This window comes from Erpetoichthys calabaricus, chromosome 17, assembly GCF_900747795.2.
Source record: "Erpetoichthys calabaricus chromosome 17, fErpCal1.3, whole genome shotgun sequence".
NCBI lineage: Eukaryota > Metazoa > Chordata > Cladistia > Polypteriformes > Polypteridae > Erpetoichthys > Erpetoichthys calabaricus.
The window spans coordinates 40,825,463-40,843,905 of NC_041410.2; the positions used below are offsets into that span (position 1 = coordinate 40,825,463).

The 18,443-nt window shown below is 35.9% G+C and overlaps 1 protein-coding gene across 2 annotated transcripts in view; it reads left to right on the forward strand.

Annotated features, from left to right (window-relative positions):
• fanci (FA complementation group I) overlaps positions 1-18,443 on the forward strand; it is an 84,784-nt gene that overhangs the window by 23,433 nt on the left and 42,908 nt on the right. For both annotated transcript variants that reach the window (XM_051920836.1, XM_028823751.2), the window contains exons 6-24: positions 1,220-1,277; positions 1,445-1,486; positions 2,167-2,290; positions 3,218-3,303; positions 3,544-3,676; positions 3,775-3,855; positions 4,272-4,408; positions 4,592-4,769; positions 5,000-5,087; positions 5,460-5,590; positions 5,917-5,987; positions 6,147-6,261; positions 8,327-8,449; positions 8,663-8,731; positions 8,951-9,052; positions 11,913-12,101; positions 16,337-16,458; positions 16,642-16,800; positions 17,117-17,296. In XM_051920836.1, coding sequence (XP_051776796.1) covers positions 1,220-1,277; positions 1,445-1,486; positions 2,167-2,290; positions 3,218-3,303; positions 3,544-3,676; positions 3,775-3,855; positions 4,272-4,408; positions 4,592-4,769; positions 5,000-5,087; positions 5,460-5,590; positions 5,917-5,987; positions 6,147-6,261; positions 8,327-8,449; positions 8,663-8,731; positions 8,951-9,052; positions 11,913-12,101; positions 16,337-16,458; positions 16,642-16,800; positions 17,117-17,296 — 2,188 coding nt within the window. The remainder of the gene's footprint in view (positions 1-1,219; positions 1,278-1,444; positions 1,487-2,166; positions 2,291-3,217; positions 3,304-3,543; positions 3,677-3,774; positions 3,856-4,271; positions 4,409-4,591; positions 4,770-4,999; positions 5,088-5,459; positions 5,591-5,916; positions 5,988-6,146; positions 6,262-8,326; positions 8,450-8,662; positions 8,732-8,950; positions 9,053-11,912; positions 12,102-16,336; positions 16,459-16,641; positions 16,801-17,116; positions 17,297-18,443) is intronic.

The window sequence follows — 18,443 nt, forward strand, 5'->3', positions numbered from 1 at the left end:
TTATTCAAACACTGCAAACAAACATTTGTCTCTTTTTCAAAAGTTTAAACTGTGCTCCATGACAAGACAAGAGATGACAGTTCTGTCTCACAATTAAAAGAATGCAAACATATCTTCCTTTTCAAAGGAGTGCAAAGCAAGCAGTCAAAAAAAAAATCAATAGGGCTTTTAAGTATGCGAAGCACCGCCGGTACAAAGCTGTTGAAGGCGGCAGCTCACACCCCCTCTGTCAGGAGCAGGAAGAGACAGAGAGAGAGCCACAGAAAAACAAAGTCAAAAATCAATACGTGCCCTTTGAGCTTTTAAGTATGCGAAGAACTGTGCAGCATGTCCTTCAGGAAGCAGCTGCACACAGTCCCCCTGCTCACACCCCCCTACGTCAGCGCAAGAGAGAGAGAGAGAGAGAGAAAGTAAGTTGGGTAGCTTCTCAGCCATCTGCCAATAGCGTCCCTTATATGAAATCAACTGGACAAACCAACTGAGGAAGCATGTACCAGAAATTAAAAGACCCATTGTCCGCAGAAACCCGCGAAGCAGCGAAAAATCCGCGATATATATTTAAATATGCTTACATATAAAATCCGCGATGGAGTAAAGCCGCGAAAGGCGAAGCGCGATATAGCGAGGGATCACTGTAAATCTGTTTATGTTGGAAGCTACTATAAATTTTCAGTGTTCCAGAACTCAAGTTACTATATATTAAATGGAAAAAATATAACGGAAAGTTATTTTCTTTGCTATCCACCTTAATAAAAGGATATATGTCTGTGTGTCCATCCAGTTGCCATGTCTCTGACATTCCAAAAGATGCCATATCACAATTTTTAATAATAAAATGCATTACATTTGTCATTCTAGTAGATAGTAAGTACATCAGAAACAGTAACACTGATTTTACAAACACTATACCAAATGGGATGTAAATGACCCATATGAATTATATAGTGCATTGCAAACATTAAATGTTGAGGTCTACGTCTTCAAATAGTTTGACATGGGTGGCATAGCTAATTGTGCAAATAAAATGATTAATAATTGCAATCTCAGTAGTAACAGTCATTTTGGCAAAGCAGTTTATTAAATGTGGGCGACTGACAATAATTTGAACTAGTCCTACCTACTTCTTTATGAATTTGTTTTTCTTTTTCCTTCTTTAATAAAATGTAGAAAAACACACTTTAATGTTTGTTAGTATTTTTACTTTTAAATATTTCTTTAGGTCAGCTAAGTGGGGAAGAATACAAGAAGCAGCTCATAAACAGCCTTTGCTCTTCAAGGTAATCTTTATATTGATTGTTTAGGTTCAGATTTATGTGTCATAAGATTTTTTTAGTTTATTTAAAGTGGTAGTTATGCTTAAGATTTAGCACTGAAAACAGTTTTAGTAATACTTCATGAAAATTTTGAATCCAATAATAACCTGGTTTTCCCTCTTTAATAACAGATGGGACCCTCGGAGTGTAATTCATCTTACAGCAATGTTCAGGTATAATTATTTAAGTCGGTGTGTAATTTTTTGGGATTTGCCTATCCCCTAAAATATTTAAACTGCTCATTTGTGGACTTGAGAGGACTAAACTGTCATTCTGTAAATTAAAAACTTCTTTGTGTCAAGACTAGAAGTTTACCTTACACAGTTAATCTTGAACTTGATACACTGTAATGGTTAAACTAAAAATAAGGTCTTTTTAACTGGCTGTTTACTGGCTAGTTAGAGCTCTAAATTAATTTGGTATGTTATTGAGACTTTAAGGTGTTAAATGACGTGCAGGCTTTTGTGTTGTTCCTCCAGGTTCAGGTGAAGAACTTTGGCTCTTTCTCTGTGTTTATGGTGTGGTGTTAATTTCAATTGTTTGCTATGTCTTCTGCAACTTTTTCATAGGGGAAAGCATGCCTTTTTTCCTAGAACAAGAGTTTAGGTTTTGAGATTCCCTCCTTGAAGTAATGGTTCTCTCAATCTGGGCTCAGTCACTGGCACAGAGCTTAACCTTGAATGAGTTGATCTTTGTGGAAATTACGACTTAGCTCCTTTCACATGTTACTACGTCAAAACTGTTAAGGAAGAGTCTGTCTTATCCGTAACAAGTATAATTAGGCAAATATTCCTGCTCAATCTTCTAATCCTGTTCTTAATACCCATTTTCATTTTGTTTTTTCTGCATTCAGGGATGTCCCTGTCACTGTAGATGAATTACAATTTATTGTTGAGAAGATACTTCGAATGATGTTCAAGCTGGACCTTCAGGAAATACCACCTCTTGTTTACCAACTGCTTTTACTCTCTGCCAAGGTGAATGGATTTTCTAAACAATGTAATTGAAACGTATTAAATCTGAAATTTTAAATGTTGCTATTGTAAAGAATTATGCTATACTAGCAATGTTAATAGAATACAGTTAAAAATATTTGATATCTTTTTCCCTATTTGTCCCTTTAGCGTTTTCCATACGCTTTTCCTTAGTATGCTCATGTGGGTGAACCTCTCTTGCCCTTGAAAACATTCCTGTATAGTTCTTGGACTCGGTCATTTCGAGGCACCTTGTCTACCTCCTGTCTGCTTTTATACTTACCATCTTTGAACGCAACTCTCAACATGCCTACTAAGCCTTTAATCTTCCTTGTGTGTCTCAAACTCTCTTCCTCAGCACTTCCTCTTTCGATTGTGTCAATAAAGCCAAATTGACAATCCGATTGCTTGGAGGGAGTGGACAATCACATGTGCACACACACATCCACAAACCGTAGAGTTTTAATATATGCTAGATTAATGGTATTGCAGCTTTCCCAAATATGAATGTGTTGGGCCATACATAACGTGTATGGATTGCACAGTAACAGCTGTCAGTAAAATCTTTGCAGCCCTGGAAACCTTTTCTAAATCTGGCCAGATAGTGGCGTGTGTTAGTAATAAAAAGACTGCCAAAGAACTATACAAATCATTTTGTAGTTTAGTGGGCTTTTTCTTTTTTTTTTTGTATCTTTCTCATGTAGTACAGTGGTTTACATAATTATTTTTAACAAAAGGAATCTTTTTATTTGTTAACTTTTCTAATATAGAAAAAAACTTAATTTCAATAACGCAGTCTTCTTTATATATTTTGATAAAGTGTGCTTTTCACTTTACCTAAGCACTAAGGTTGTTTGATAAACCTGTTATTCATCATTACCCTTCCCACGTAGCTATGCATAGATATCTTGCTATGTTATCTCTGTTCAGGGTTGTAAGAAGAATGTTTTGGAAGGAATCCTTGCCTATTTTAATGAACAAGACAAGCAACAGAAAGAAGAACAAAAAAACAGTGGGTATGTAACACTTTAGTTTTGGATGAAGCATTTTAAAACCTGAGAATCGCTTGATATTTAATTGACTTTTGAAAACTTATGCAATGTCACACTAAACGGTTATGATTCTAATATACTATAGTTTTAGCATTCATGTTCATGTATGGTGTCATTTGTACATTGACATTCCAGCTTGTATGTCTGACCTACGTGCAACACATCACCATCCAGCACCTGAATTTTTCATTTTTCTCTGTGTAGTTCCATGGATCTTGAGGTAACATCAATACCTCACGATCAACTTCGCTATATAGAAGGAACAGTAATTATTCATATTGTTTTTGCTATCAAACTGGACCAAGACCTGGGCAGAGAGCTTGTCAAAACACTGAAGGTATGGTCTCTGGATCTGCAGTACACTCTGTCTTGTTTGTATTTAGAAAAATGTTTGGTTAGTTTTACCCCCTTCATTCTGTCTTCTTTTTAATGCAGGGAGATGTGACCAAAGTATTGTATCCTTTCAACATAGCGTTGGTGTTATCTGTTGCTAGAATACATCGATTTCAAGAGCAGGTAGGTCATAAGTGGTAATTATTTGTAGTATCGGCAGCAAATAGACTTGATACTAGTGCTCAAAATTAAAACATTAAGTGCATAAGAACTTAACTAAGAACTAAGAACATAAGAGCATAAGAACTTTTATTTTGTAATTGTTGCTTGCAGCAGTTAACAAAGTAGCTGTTGCTTAGGGCAGTCAACTGTGGAAAAAATAAGTGAGTGAGAGAATGGATGGGTTTTAATTTATTCTAACAAAGGAAACAAGATGCAAAGTATTTTTTAAATATATTTTTGTATTAAACTATTTTATATTCTGCATATCCTTGGATTTTTCCAAAGCTCTCTTTTTATCATAATTTGATAAATGGTTTTATTAGTGAGAAGTACATTATCCCTTAAAGTTTTGGAAATTTTCTGCCTTTATTTTGCAGATCATTGACTTCCTTAAGGGTGCAATTATAAAGAGCTTCAAGGACATTCAGCTCAAACAAGGGTCCAAGTTTATTCAAGAGTTAGTATTGGAATCCTTCAATATATCTGAAGCAATTCTGGAAACAGTCAAAAATAGGTAAACAATTACAGTTACTTGTAATTGAGTTGGTGATTCTATATTAAATATTTTTCAGAATTTATTTTTGTTTTTTTTTTCTTTGTACAACAGTATTTTTTGTAGAAATTAACATTCACTTTAACATTACAAATAATCTTCAATAGCATACATTTTAAATTTCTGTTTTTTTTTTTCTGTTAGTGTATTTGGATGGGATCATGTAACACAGGGTTTGGTGGAACTTGGATTCATTATTATGGATTCATTTGGTCCAAAGCCTGGCCCGTTTGGCAAGTCGGAATCTGGACATTCTATTGTTAAGACACCTACTCAACAGGCTTGTGCACTTGGTGCCAAAATATTACTGGAAACATTTAGGGTAGGTTGTTCAATAGGTATATTTATATTTTGATACAATATGAGGTATATAATAGATAGTAGAACAGTATGCCACTTGTTTCCTTTTTCTAATCTACTTTGATTTTTAAATGTTTTTATTTATATAATTTACTCTGGGGATGTGGTTTACAATTAGATTTGAAGGACCAGGCTAAAATGCATATCTAATAGTTTTTTGAAAGTTTGAGTTAAAATCTTTTTCTTATTTAGGTTCATGAACCCATCAGAACAGAAATTCTGGAACAAGTCTTAAATCGAGTAATCACGAAGGCAACTTCTCCTGTTACTCATTTTATAGGTAGGCTGTGTAATACATGGATTTTGCTATAATATAATAGTGTTCCGTAACAATTAGCAAGTTTGTTATTGTGTGTCTTTTAACTATAATCACAAAAGAGTATGCACAACATCTATAAAAGATAACTTCAGTACGCAGGGATTTAGATTTCCTTGTAACAGGCCTATAGTGAGTGGAGGTACTTGGATCATTTGCTGTTAAAGAAATTTGCCTTTTAAATTGATGGCTTCTCATTATTTTGTGTTCCATATTGCACTGCATTAGTGAAAAACCTTTCTTAAAAGTGTATTTCTCTGTTCCATTTTGCCAAGCATATATGTGTTGATACTGGAATGGACAACTGGTCTCAATATGTAACTGTTCTCCCAACAGATTTGTTCTCGGATATTGTTGTGTCTGCACCTATGATTCTCCTAGACTCTAGTTCTAAAGTCATTGAAGCTTTTGACCAACTTTCTTACCTACCTATCAGCACAGTCCAGAGTCTGCTTAAAGCTGTGCAGGTGAGAGAGAGAGAGTTAAAAATAAGCCTAACAAAACGTACATACATTTAATTACAATATGTTTTGACTAGCAGTTACTGTTCAGTTTATTTTGCCTTAATGATTATACAGTTACAGCTGTTGTTTTTATGGTTATTTTTATAGTGCTATTCTTTACACCTCTTCTAGTAACTATTTGACCGTTCATCTAATGAGTGAATAAAGGATAGCAGAAACAGTGCCCAACCAGTTGTTACTTTTTGTAAGACAGGTCATTCCAAGACAAATATATTGTTTTAAGTGTTTATATTTAAAAAAAAAAAAAAAAAAAACCATTTTTTTTCCAGCCATTATTAAAGGTCAGCATGTCATTGAGAGATTCCCTTATTTTAGTTCTCAGAAAGGCGATGTTTTCCAGGTAATTATCTTTTTATTTTTGTGTGCTTTGTTTAAAGCCTTAATAAAATAATAATAATGGATTTTCATTCATATATATTTTTTCAATTTGGATAACTATTTGTGATGTTTACATAATTAAGTAAAAATCCCTCTCCCCCCCCCCCATATTTTTCTGCAGTCAGTTAGATGCAAGAAAGTCTGCAGTTGCTGGTTTCCTTCTATTGTTAAAGAATTTTAAAGTGCTCGGCAGTTTGGCCTCTAGTCAAGCTAGCCAGTCTGTTCCCTCAAGCCAGGTGAGGAGAATGCTTTTCTCTTATTTTGACATAATAAATTGTGCTTTAAGCGTGCAAAAAAAAAGTTTTTTTCCAATTTATATACAATCCAGGATTAAAAGTATAGTTAAAATGTTTAAGTTTCTTTCACTTTCTTGCATGCTGTGTACATACTTAAACCCTTCCTCACTAGCTGTTCAGACAGCTTTCATGATGTTACTCCAGCAGGAATGTTTTTGTGGAAAAAGGCAAAGCTTCTGTGAAATAACACCATTTTTTTTTTTTTTTTCCGCTATTCCGAAAAAAAAAAAAAAAAAAACTTTCACAGTAAACACATCTGTGCGTTTTTTTTTTGTAAGTAATTCAGGTATCTTTTAATTAGAGGAAATAAGTATTGCACTATATTGCTTGTTACCTTAAAAAGTAATCTGACTGCTTAACACACATTACTTTTAACATATTAGCATCAACACTTCATAAAATGTAAGTGAAATCGTAATGTTTCACCAAAGTTTGAAGTTTGTTTTGAGCAAATAAATACACATTATATGAGTAAACAAAATTAAAAGCAAGGGTACAACAATATTGATATGCTTACATCTTTTTGCAGAATTAACATTTCCTTTAAATGTGTTTTACCACAGAAAATGTAAATTATCTTTCAAGCATTGTTAGTGCAAATATATTTGTAATTTCTTAAATTTGTATTGCTTTTTCCACTAATCTCATTTCCCAGCTGGCTCAGTAAGCCAAAATGTTATTTTACCTGCTATGTAGCCAAAACACTACAGCACTTAACTTTTAACTTGCATTTTGTTACTCACAATTTACCATAGTTTAAAAACAGCTTGCACAATATATTAGCCCTTCACTAGTGCCATTTCTTTATTAGATGGATATGATAAGATCTGCACAGCACTCGCTGATCAATTCTTTCAGCTAGTTCTGGCTCTATACTCCTATAAACTGAAGTAGAAATCTAAATACGTGGGAAATCTAAGTTTACTTTCCCTGCTGTAAAAAATAATGCTGCTGATGTAGACTGGAACCAGTGGTTGAGTACTATGATATGGGAGTACTATGATATGGAAGTAAAACAATTTTTTAGTCAGAGTCTTTTTTTTGGGTTGCTGCACGAAAGTTAATACAAGGTTTTTAAGCTACAGATCTGTTTTTTGGTAATGTATGCCAACACAAAAATCAACAAGAAGACAAACAGTGGAACATGGTGAAAATTGTACCTGGATTATTGTAAATGGAAGCTAAAAACAAACTGCATATGCTAATCCTGTTACAATAACTGAGAAAAAAAGTCTCTTTTTTTTTTTTTTTTTGGTTGTACAGTAGTTATCTAATTAATAGCTTGAGTGTATACTAAGCCGTAAGCCAGGCACCTCCTTCATGCATAGCTATAAAAAGACGAACCAAGATGACATTCCCAACAAATATAAAATTGACATGTGACCTTAAAACATAATAAAAAATTAAATGTGTGGATTATATTCTTCAAGATATGCAAACATATGAAAGCAGTTCCTGTCGAAATGTTTATAAATTTTTGAAACAAATGACTGAAAATGGGGAAAGAAGATGGTTCTGGGATTAAGTGAGGTGAAATCTTTGCAATATAAGTGAAACTGAGATTTTACAAATCATTTGTACAGACTTTTAGATGGAAACTGATGAAAATAACTCTGTATAATTTCCATTATTTAGGAATTTAAAGTATTAAATAAGTATTATATTGTGCTTACTGGGCATACACTGGTAAAGCATGTTGACGCAGATTGCTCAGACAGCTTAATAACCGCTCATTTGTGAGAAATGCATACTTCTGTAACCAAGCACTAAGTAAGTTAATTTATCTCTGTCATGTATTTACTTTTATCAACATAGATGCTTTATTATAGAGTTCTGCAATAATGGACACAAAATTATCTGTAACAGTAGCATGTTTCTGTTAAGCAGTAAAAAATGAGTCCGATAAGTATTTGTGTTTCAGTGCTTGATCTGTAAAAGCAGTACCTTCATTTTTTTTTTTTTTTTTACTATTTGTTGTGGCTTGAGAAACCTTTTTATCTTTTAGATCCAAGTAGACATCCATTCTCGTTACAATGCTTCTGCAAATGAAGCCTTCTGTCTCGAGATTCTGGGTAGTTTGCGTCGATGCCTTTGCCAGCAGGCTGATGTCCGGCTCATGCTTTATAAGGTAGGCTGTTGTGTTCTCTTAATTTCAAGTACATTTCTCATACAGTTACTAACAAACATTTTTTTCTAAAATGGCTGACGTGGGTTTGATCTTGGTTAACGGTAATATTATTTCCACTGAGAACCTAGAAAAATTTCAGTGTTACTGATGACAAGTAGTTTTAGATTGTTAACCATGAAGTTAATGTTTTATATTTTGATTTTTTATGTTCAGGGCTTTTATGACGTACTTCGCAAAAATTCTCAATTGGCAAACTCGATCATTCAGACTCTCCTTTCTCAGGTAAACTGAGTTTAACAAAAGTACATTTTGTGCTTCTCTCTTTTTTGCTCATTAAGATCTATAAATTGAACAGAAGTCACTTGTATGTTTAAAAATAAAACACTGTATTATGTACAGTTCCATTTATGCTATAAATGCAGCTTTAACCTTTGTTAATAGTACCATTTTACCTTTGTAAATTCATTTCACTTTTCTGTTATGCTTATTTTTGATGTTCAGTTAAGACGTTATTATGAACCTGAGCAAGACCTTTTGCCACCTATTAAACTGGAAGGATGCATTGCTGCCCAAGGGGATCAGATATTATTGCATGAGCCTCTGGTAAAGTATATTTTCTGTCCTGGAATTAGCTATATTTTGGATATAAATATATAGTAACTAGCAGTGGATTAACACGCTCCGGACTTGTTTCCCTACCTTATGCTTAATGCCACTGAGATAGGCTTCATGTCCTATGGCTGTGAACTGAATAACTGGATTTGAGAATGGATAGACTGAACATGATTTATAATATTGATGTGTTTTAATTCAGTCAAAATGAATTTTTAGAAAAGGAATATGGAACATTTCAGAAAACTGGCATGCACTGTAGCTCTGTTACACAGTGCCAATGATGCATTACTTTGGTACATGTGTCATGTTGACTATTCCAGATAAAAAATGTCCAGAGGAGAGGCAAGGTTTTTTTCTGTTATCAGTTAGCACTTTGATAAACTGTTGGTAATTTCTGGAAAAACACACAGAAGACAAGTTGGTAGTGTAAATCTAGTACCATCTTTGAATTCAAAAAACATGTAGAGCCAGTGCTAACAACAAACCAGAATCTTATTGATAGTTTCATACTTAGTTTGTTGATTGCTCTGGTTTAAATGTGGTTTGCAGTTTTGACATTAGTTTACCTAATTTTCCCTTTTGACAATTTTTTAAACATGTATAGGATTTGTCAGTAACATAATATGCTTTTGTATGATAAAGTATATCTTCTTTTTGTTACTTAAACTTCTTCCACTCTTCTATATAGAAAAGACTAAATGTATTTTTTTTTTTTTTTAAATCAAACTCCTGTTGATGTCAAAAAAGATTTGGGAATCATCATAGAAACCTTAAAGTTAGCAAGTATCATTGTTAAACAAAAACAAAATATAACTAGAATCCTCCATCCATCCTCTTCCGCTTATCCGAGATCGGGTTGCGGGGGCAGCAGCTTAAGCAGAGATGACCAGACTTCCCTCTCCCCGGCCACTTCTACTAGCTCTTCCAGGGAATCCCGAGGCGTTCCCAGGCCAGCCAAGAGACATAGTCCCTCCAGCATGTCCTGGGGCTTCCTCCCTTTTAGACGTGCCCGGGCCACCTCACCAGGGAGGCGTCCAGGAAGCATCCTGATCAGATGCCCGAGCCACCTCATCTGACTCCTCTCGATGCGGAGGAGCAGCAGCTCTACTCTGAACTCCTCCTGGATGAACGAGCTTCTCACCCTATCTTTAAGGGAAAGCCCAGACACCCTGCAGAGGAAACTCATTTCAGCCACTTGTATTCGTGATCTCGTTCTTTCGGTCACTACCCATAGCTCAAGACCATAGGTGAGGGTAGGAACGTAGATCGACCGGTAAATTGAGAGCTTTGCCTTTTGGCTCAGCTCCTTTTTCACCACAACAGACCGATGCAGAGCCTGCATCACTGCGGATGCTGCACCGATCCGCCTGTCAATCTCCCACTCCATTCTTCCTTCACTTATGAACAAGACCCCGAGATACTTGAACTCCTCCACTTGGGGCAGGATCTTGCTACCAACCCTGAGAGGGCACTCCACCCTTTTCCGGCTGAGAACCATGGTCTTGGATTTGGAGGTGCTGATTCTCATCCCAGCCGCATCACACTCTGCTGCGAACTGATCCAGTGAGAGTTGAAGATCACAGCCTAATGAAGCAAACAGGACATCATCACCTGCAAAAAGCAGTGACCCAATCCTGAGCCCACCAAACCAGACCCCCTCAACCCCCTGGCTGCACCTAGAAATTCTGTCCATAAAAGTTATGAACAGAATCGGAGAAAAAGGGCAGCCCTGGCGGAGTCCAACTCTCACCGGAAATGGGTTTGACTTACTGCCGACAATGCGGACCAAGCTCTGACACTGGGTGTTCAGGGACCGAACGGCCCTTATCAAGAGGTCCAGTACCCCATACTCCGGGCAAACACCTTTTCCAAGTCCACAAAACACATGTAAACTGGTTGGGCAAATTCCCATGCACCCTCCAGGACCCTGCCAAGGGTGTAGAGCTGGTCCACTGTTCCGCGACTAGGACGAAAACCACACTGTTCCTCCTGAATCCGAGGTTCGACTATCTGACGGACCTTCCTCTCCAGGACCCTCGAATAGACTTTTCCAGGGAGGCTGAGGAGTGTGATCCCTCTAGTTGGAACACACCCCCCGGTCCCCCTTCTTAAAGAGGGGGACCACCACCCCGGTCTGTTGTGCACACAGGGGTATCATTTCACGGAAAACAAGTTATTAGTGGCTTTTTATTTTAGTGTTGTTGCTTATGCTAGTAAGTCATTAAATCTGTAACTAGATGCTTTGGAAATTTTATTCACACTATTAAAAACCAAAAAAGAACAAAAGTTGTGACTAAAATATCATGTTCATTAACTTAATACCATTTAGATTACAGTGGTGCATTTACACACCATTAAAAACCACACAAGGGTCTGGTTAGAATCATTGTAAGAGCTCCTTTTTTAGGAAAAATTCTGTGTCATTTCTGGTGCACATGTTTGTTATGAGCATTACATCTGTCCAGACTAATGGGCCACAGCTTTGAAAACATTTTATTCTGATTAGCTCAGTGTGAAAGCCGCCAAAAGTGGCTTAAAATTCATTACCTCCGTTACAGATTATATAGTTAAATGTTATTGCTTACACAAATGCTTGTCCTTCGTCTCAGACATGTGCATATTTGATTAATAAATTGATTCTCTTAGAATAAGTGTGTGCTTCACCTTGCAGTGTACTTGTGTCCAATCCAGAGTTGATTCTTTCCTTGCACTCAAAGCTGCTAGTATTATTTACAGCACAGGCTGTCTGTAACCACATAATTGAATTAGCATTTTTGAAAAATTATATTTTACTTTTTTTTTTTTTTTTTTTTTTTATAAATAGTTCTTGCCTAAATTAATTTCACAGGCTCACCTCCTGAGTTGTGCAGTGCACTGCTTACTTTGGCAAAAGGAGCATAGCAGTCTTGTAAGAAATCATGGTGATGATGAGGAGGAGGATGAGGAAGATGATGCAGGCTTACATGAAGAACTTGAAGCTATTCTTGAATCTCTTACACGGCGCATGATCAAAAGTGAACTGGAAGATTTTGAACTGGTTAGTGTTGTTTTTTGACAATTTAGGTTTAGACAACTTACATGCTCTAGGTCAGGGGTGGGCAGATTCAGTCCTGGAGGGCCGCAGTGGCTGCAGGTTTTTGCTCCAACCCAATTGCTTAATAAGAAACCCTTATTGCTCAAGTAACACTTCAGCTTCACTTTAGTTGTCTCGCTCGTTAAGATTTTGAGCCCTTATTGCTTATTTTAGTCTTAAACAGCTGTATTCTTGGTTTTTAATTGCTCCTAATTAGCAATACCATGCAAATGACAAAAGAGACCAGAATTTCTCCATTTAGCTTGTTACCATTTACACCTGTGTGTATTTATCACGCACTATTTGGTTTAATTAAATACTTGGAAGGAAAGTGAAGAGAAAAAAGTGAAGCACTGAGAATTACTCATCTGTTTTAGACTTCAAATCATTTGGATGATATCCTTAGAAAGGAAAATAAATCTAGGATATGAGAATGACCTGACATGGCAGAGTTAAAGCACTAGCAAGCCATGCAATTAAATAATTGACAAGGATTGGTTTTTAATTAAGCAACTGGGTTGGAACAAAAACCTGCAACCACTGCGGCCCTCCAGGACTGAATCTGCCCACCCCTGCTCTAGATGTATTTTATCCAGACAAATTTCTTGTAAACAACATTCTAGTATTCTAACAGTTCTAAGAGGATAGCGTTTGGAAACCTAAATTGACCATACACTTTACTCATACATGCACACCAGTTAATGCCTCCTGACTTCTTATCAATATCTGTCACCTTAACACTAGAATTACCAAAGCCTACGAAAAAACTCGTAAAATTGGCCCACCTTAAATCCTATCGCACCTCTCCGTCAGCGTCTTTTGTCCTGTAAATGTGCCGATAAAGACAAGCAGCAAGCAGCCTGCTATTCCATCCCCCCACAGCCGCAGAAAGTGCACAGAGGTCTTCCAGCTCATTCCTTGATTATCTGGGAGTGAAGAGTGTATATTGCAACAGGTACACATGTCGTAAATGTAAGAAGGATGGTCCTTGCGTGTGTGTGAACTGTTAATATTTGAATTTGATGACTGCATATAGCCCTGAACTGACCTCTCTGTACTATTCTTTCCTCTGCATGTCCTGGAGTACAAAAGAAACGCCACCATACAGCAACGTGGAGACTGACAAGATCGGGGGGGAAAAAAAACATGCGGTCAGTGATTACAACCGCAAGATGTTATGCGAATTAATATGAATAATGTTGCATTTGTGCCACAATGTTTTCCGAAATGTACTATACAGGTCATAAAATGAATAATTCTAAATACCATATATACCTATGTATCTGTTTTTTTTTTTTTTTTGTCAGTGCAGCTTTGACATCGTGGACCAAAAGATGCATACTAATTCACCGTGAGCAGGAACACTCAAATAAAAAGGAATAAAATAAAAATTAAAAATAAAAAAATCAAGTGACGGTAAGATATGAAGAAGACAGATTCAGCAGCGTTTGTGTGTCAGCTTTTATCCTTCCAGATCAGAGAATGTCCAGTTCCATTGCCTCAAAACACCACTCACATCTACAGTTACTCCCAGTTTCAGATAAAAAGTAACAGTGTCAGATCCCTGGATGGGGGGCGGTAGTATGTATTGTGATTGTGACTGAGAGAATAAAAGTGAAAAAAAAAGGTACGTTTTAACAGGTCCAATAAATGTACACCATCTGTTACAGACACAAACCAAATGTATATGTTTACTGTGTAATATTAACAATAAGAGAAGCTCACTACTGAAAACGGTAAATTTAGGAGGAAGTCGGGATCGAACTGGGGACTCTTGGGTACAAGTCAGAAAATCTTACCGCTACGCCACGGAAGCTATTGTATCGTCCTTGAACCTTTTGTGAAAGTGTTTATTTGATCTTTGGACTTCAGACTTCACACATTATATAGTTTATGCCTACATTTTGTCATTTACTACTAAAATATGAAAAACGTTTCTGTTTTAACAATGTGTTTACACAGATTATTGTAGAAACGGAACACACATGAAATGCATGTGTTTCAAATAATGATCTATTATTTCCACTCTAAAACTCCAGCACTTCCCTCGCAGATAATCAAGGCATGAGCTGGGAGAACTTTGTGCACGTTCTGCGGCTGTGGGGTGCCGGAATAGCAGGCTGCTTGCCTTTATCAGCACATTTACAGGACAAAAGACGCTGACGGACAGGTTACCCTGTCCAAAAAATATTTGCTTTTTCTTTTCTAGTTTGAAAGCAAATTGCATTTTTTTTTTAAAAAAAAGTAAAAAAAAAGTAACTTTCACAGTTCATATCAGGTTTTCTTACAACTTATCTTCCACATGTGGCATCAGTTATGGCTGTTTGACAATGTTATCACCATTTTTAACTGAGTAAGCCGTCATTGCTTTTCTAAAATTCTTGTGATTTTTATTAGTGCCACAGGGTGTCTTCATTGTTAATCGCCATGCACTGTAACAAGGTACGAAGATACTTTGCTTAGTATACCAAAGCACATGTGGATGAATTGGTGGCTAAGAAGAAATCGGCCATGCCAATTTGGAAGTTCTTTGGCTTCAAGTTATTTGTCTACTAAGTAGGAAGGTGATTGTTGCAAAACGTTCACAAACAATTAATTTGAATAGTCATCTGCACAGACTGTATACTGTTTAGCCAGTGCTTCTAGTAGAAGTACTAAAGGGTTGTCTTATAAGCTGTTAATTATTAGCATTTTTGGATTTAGAAAATTCATAAAATATAAGCAGGGCAGTGTAAAATGGCCGCAGTGTACTACAGCTATTTTAGTCACATTTATGTGGGTAAATGTTGTTTTCTTTACACACTCACTCCAAGATGTTGTTTTATCCAGAGCAGGGTTGGATAAAATGACACTATGGAGAAAACATAATTTGCAAGTATTTATTAACATAATTAATGATAATGGAAAGAAGAAGTCATTGCTAAATAAGCACCAACCTGGTTGCATCTGTATTTTCTGTTCTGTGCTCAGTCCATTAATAATTATCGTCAGATGTACCGCACTTGCTCAAAATAGGGAACCAATGTAGAAAACACTTTCAGGAAAAGACACTGATGCCTGCTGCTCCATTACATGATCATTTTGCATTTGAGCCTTCCAAAACTGTACAGTATTTAAGTCTTGAAAAATACTAGGCATGCTAACTTTCAGAGATATTTATGTTGATTATATGTTTGTGCCTTTTGATCAGCTCAATTTTAAATTTGGAATTCCTTCAACACTAATTTTTCTATTTACAAGCTAGGAACTTAGGCAAATTTTCTTTTTTACAAACTTTCCTAATCCACCACTAATGCTCATACTTGAAAATATTTTAATTATTAAGGAGGTGAATATTGGCTGCCTTTCCACAGTTTATCAACTGTTGTCATAGTGCTCAAAGCTACAATGCTAGACCACCTTAAGCGAGATCTCTCCATTAATATCTCGGGCAAGGAGTGGTAGTCAATAATTCACATTTATTCAATTTCTGCAAAACACACTATAATTCAGCTGAACACCTAACCCCCTACACACCTGTCTGAAATATATCAGAAACTAGACCCTAATGGTGAACATTGCAAGTAACTCCTCACTAGGGCATATGTTTTGGTATATCCACACAAGCCAATGCTATATCTTCTTTTCCAACTGATAACTACCACTTTAAACTAATCTTATTTATGACAAGTCACAGTCCTGCTGCTTTCAGTTTCATGTATTTTCTTAATAACTCTTCATGACCACTGCTGTCATACATCTGGTCTTACCAAATTGTAAGCGGTCTACAACCATGTATTTCCATTTTGGCATAGCTACAGTAGATTCTTATAATCAGTTTCCTTATTGTTTGTGATCTGTTAACACTATTCCTCCTATGTATCTAGGTCACAGGGTTTTGTTTGCCCCAAGGAGGACTGCATTAAAAAAAATGATGATGATAGGTCCCTAGTGTTTTACTTACATGGTGGTGTTTTTTCCCCCTTCTTCTCATGGCTGACATTATTGTAATTTGATGTGTCTAATTTTCATAATTATTCATTTAATATAGTTTGCCAAAACATGTTCTTTCAAAGCTTCTCTTCAGTTGTCCAGTTTAGGTTTGTGCCTGATGCTGTTGGAGTAGGCTTCATGTCTGACAACACTGAGTGTGGATTCAAGCAATGGATGGATTGATAAAAACAACAAATAAAACATTGCAATTTTTGTTCCTTGCACAGGACAAATCCGCTGATTTTTCCATGTCTTCCGGTGTTGGAGTGAAGAATAATATTTATGCAGTTCTTGTAATGGGAGTATATGAGGTGCTTATAGAGTATAACTTCAGATGCGCCAATTATAGGTAATTTTAAAGTTTGTGACATATGACATTAGAATAACAAAATATCAAAGTGTTGCATGTTTATTTTCACAAATGATAATGAAATTATATTGTATACAATGAGGTTTTATTATGTATTGTCTTATAATGTACCTGTACTGTAAGAACCTAACCAATATTTTTTATTTCTTTAATCTATTATAGTAAGAATAATTTTGAAGATATCATTCGACTTTTCAACTGCTATCATAAACTTACAGAAATTCTCAAAGAAAAGTTGGGTAAAAGTAAAACTTTCAATAAATCACCTCGGAGTCTTCTGTCTTTTGGCTTTGTATCAACTTTGCTAAAAGCACTTTTCAGGTAATAGCAGTTCCCTTGTGAGTGCTCACTATGTAAATATTTGAAATGAGAGAAAAATAGCTTTTTTCATAGCACTTTTTATTTTTTGACATTGGATACCTGGAATGCTTGAAATTTTTTAATCTTTATAGTTGCTGTTGGGTAAAAGGAAGTAATGGGTTTGTAGGCATTGTTTTTTTTTATATATTTGTGTGCTGAAAAAACAAAGTAATAAAGAAAATTAAAGGCAATAATCTTTAATTCACTGTTTTTAATGTCTTCTCTATTTACTGTTGATATTCTGAAGAATTATATCGCTTTGTATTGTGCTCAACAGAGATAACACACAGAGTCGTGAAGAAAGCCTGTCTGTCCTTCGCTCTAATAATGACTTTATGCGTTATGCTGTGGGTGTAGCTTTGCAGAAGGTCCAGCAGCTGGAGGAGAGTGGACAGGTGGATGGGCCAGAGTGTCAAAACCTTGAAAAATGTTTCAGAGATTTGTGTAAACTAACCAGGTGAGCTCACAGTTTCTCATGTTGTGATTGGAAGTATTAAAAGCATTTGGGAGTTGACTGTTTAACATTAAGCTGTATTAGTATATTTTCATGAACTTAAGAGACTGTTTTGATTTTGGAGGTGTAAATAAATAAATGGTGTCTTACATTTTTATGGTGTCAAAAAACTATATCAGAAGCACTTATAGGCCCTGTCATATTAGCAGTTAAGTTTTATGGAACACCTGTCCAACTCAACATGTTTTGTGAAGGCAAGTTAACCTCATTGTTGCTGCACTATGCATACTGTGTTAGCTTCTTAAGATTTTCATAACATCAAGAAGTTACCCAAGTAAATTAGTATTCGTATTCATAAATATCAAAAAAGAATGCAGGGCTTAAACTTTAATGTGCAGTAGACATGGGAATTCCTACAGTGTAAGAATAAGAGAGGGGATGGTTTAATATTGAGGGGATTTTGGTGTATGGTTTATATAGAAAGGATAAATCAGGTAGTCTATAATTATATCAATCATGTGCACATTCTAAACAAAATCTGATATTTTGTCTTTTGTAATTGAAAAATACTAAATTATCATTACTAAAAGTAAAAATTCACGCATTGTTATAATTACAGTTAGGTCCATAAATATTTGGACAGAGACAACTTTTTTCTAATTTTGGTTCTGTACACTACCATAATGAATTTTAAATGAACAACTCAGATGCAGTTGAAGTGCAGACTTTCAGCTTTAATTCAGTGGGGAGAACAAAACGATTGTATAAAAATGTGAGGCAACTAAAGCATTTTTTTAACACAATCCCTTCATTTCAGGGGCTCAAAAGTAATTGGACAATTGACTCAAAGGCTATTTCATGGGCAGGTGTGGGCAAGTCCGTCGTTATGTCATTATCAATTAAGCAGATAAAAGGCCTGGAGTTGATTTTCAGGTGTGGTGCTTGCATGTGGAAGATTTTGCTGTGAACAGACAACATGCGGTCAAAGGAGCTCTCCATGCAGGTGAAAGAAGCCATCCTTAAGCTGCGAAAACAGAAAAACCCCATCCGAGAAATTGCTACAATATTACAAGTGGCAAAATCTACAGTTTGGTACATCCTGAGAAAGAAAGCAAGCACTGGTGAACTCAGCAATGCAAAAAGACCTGGA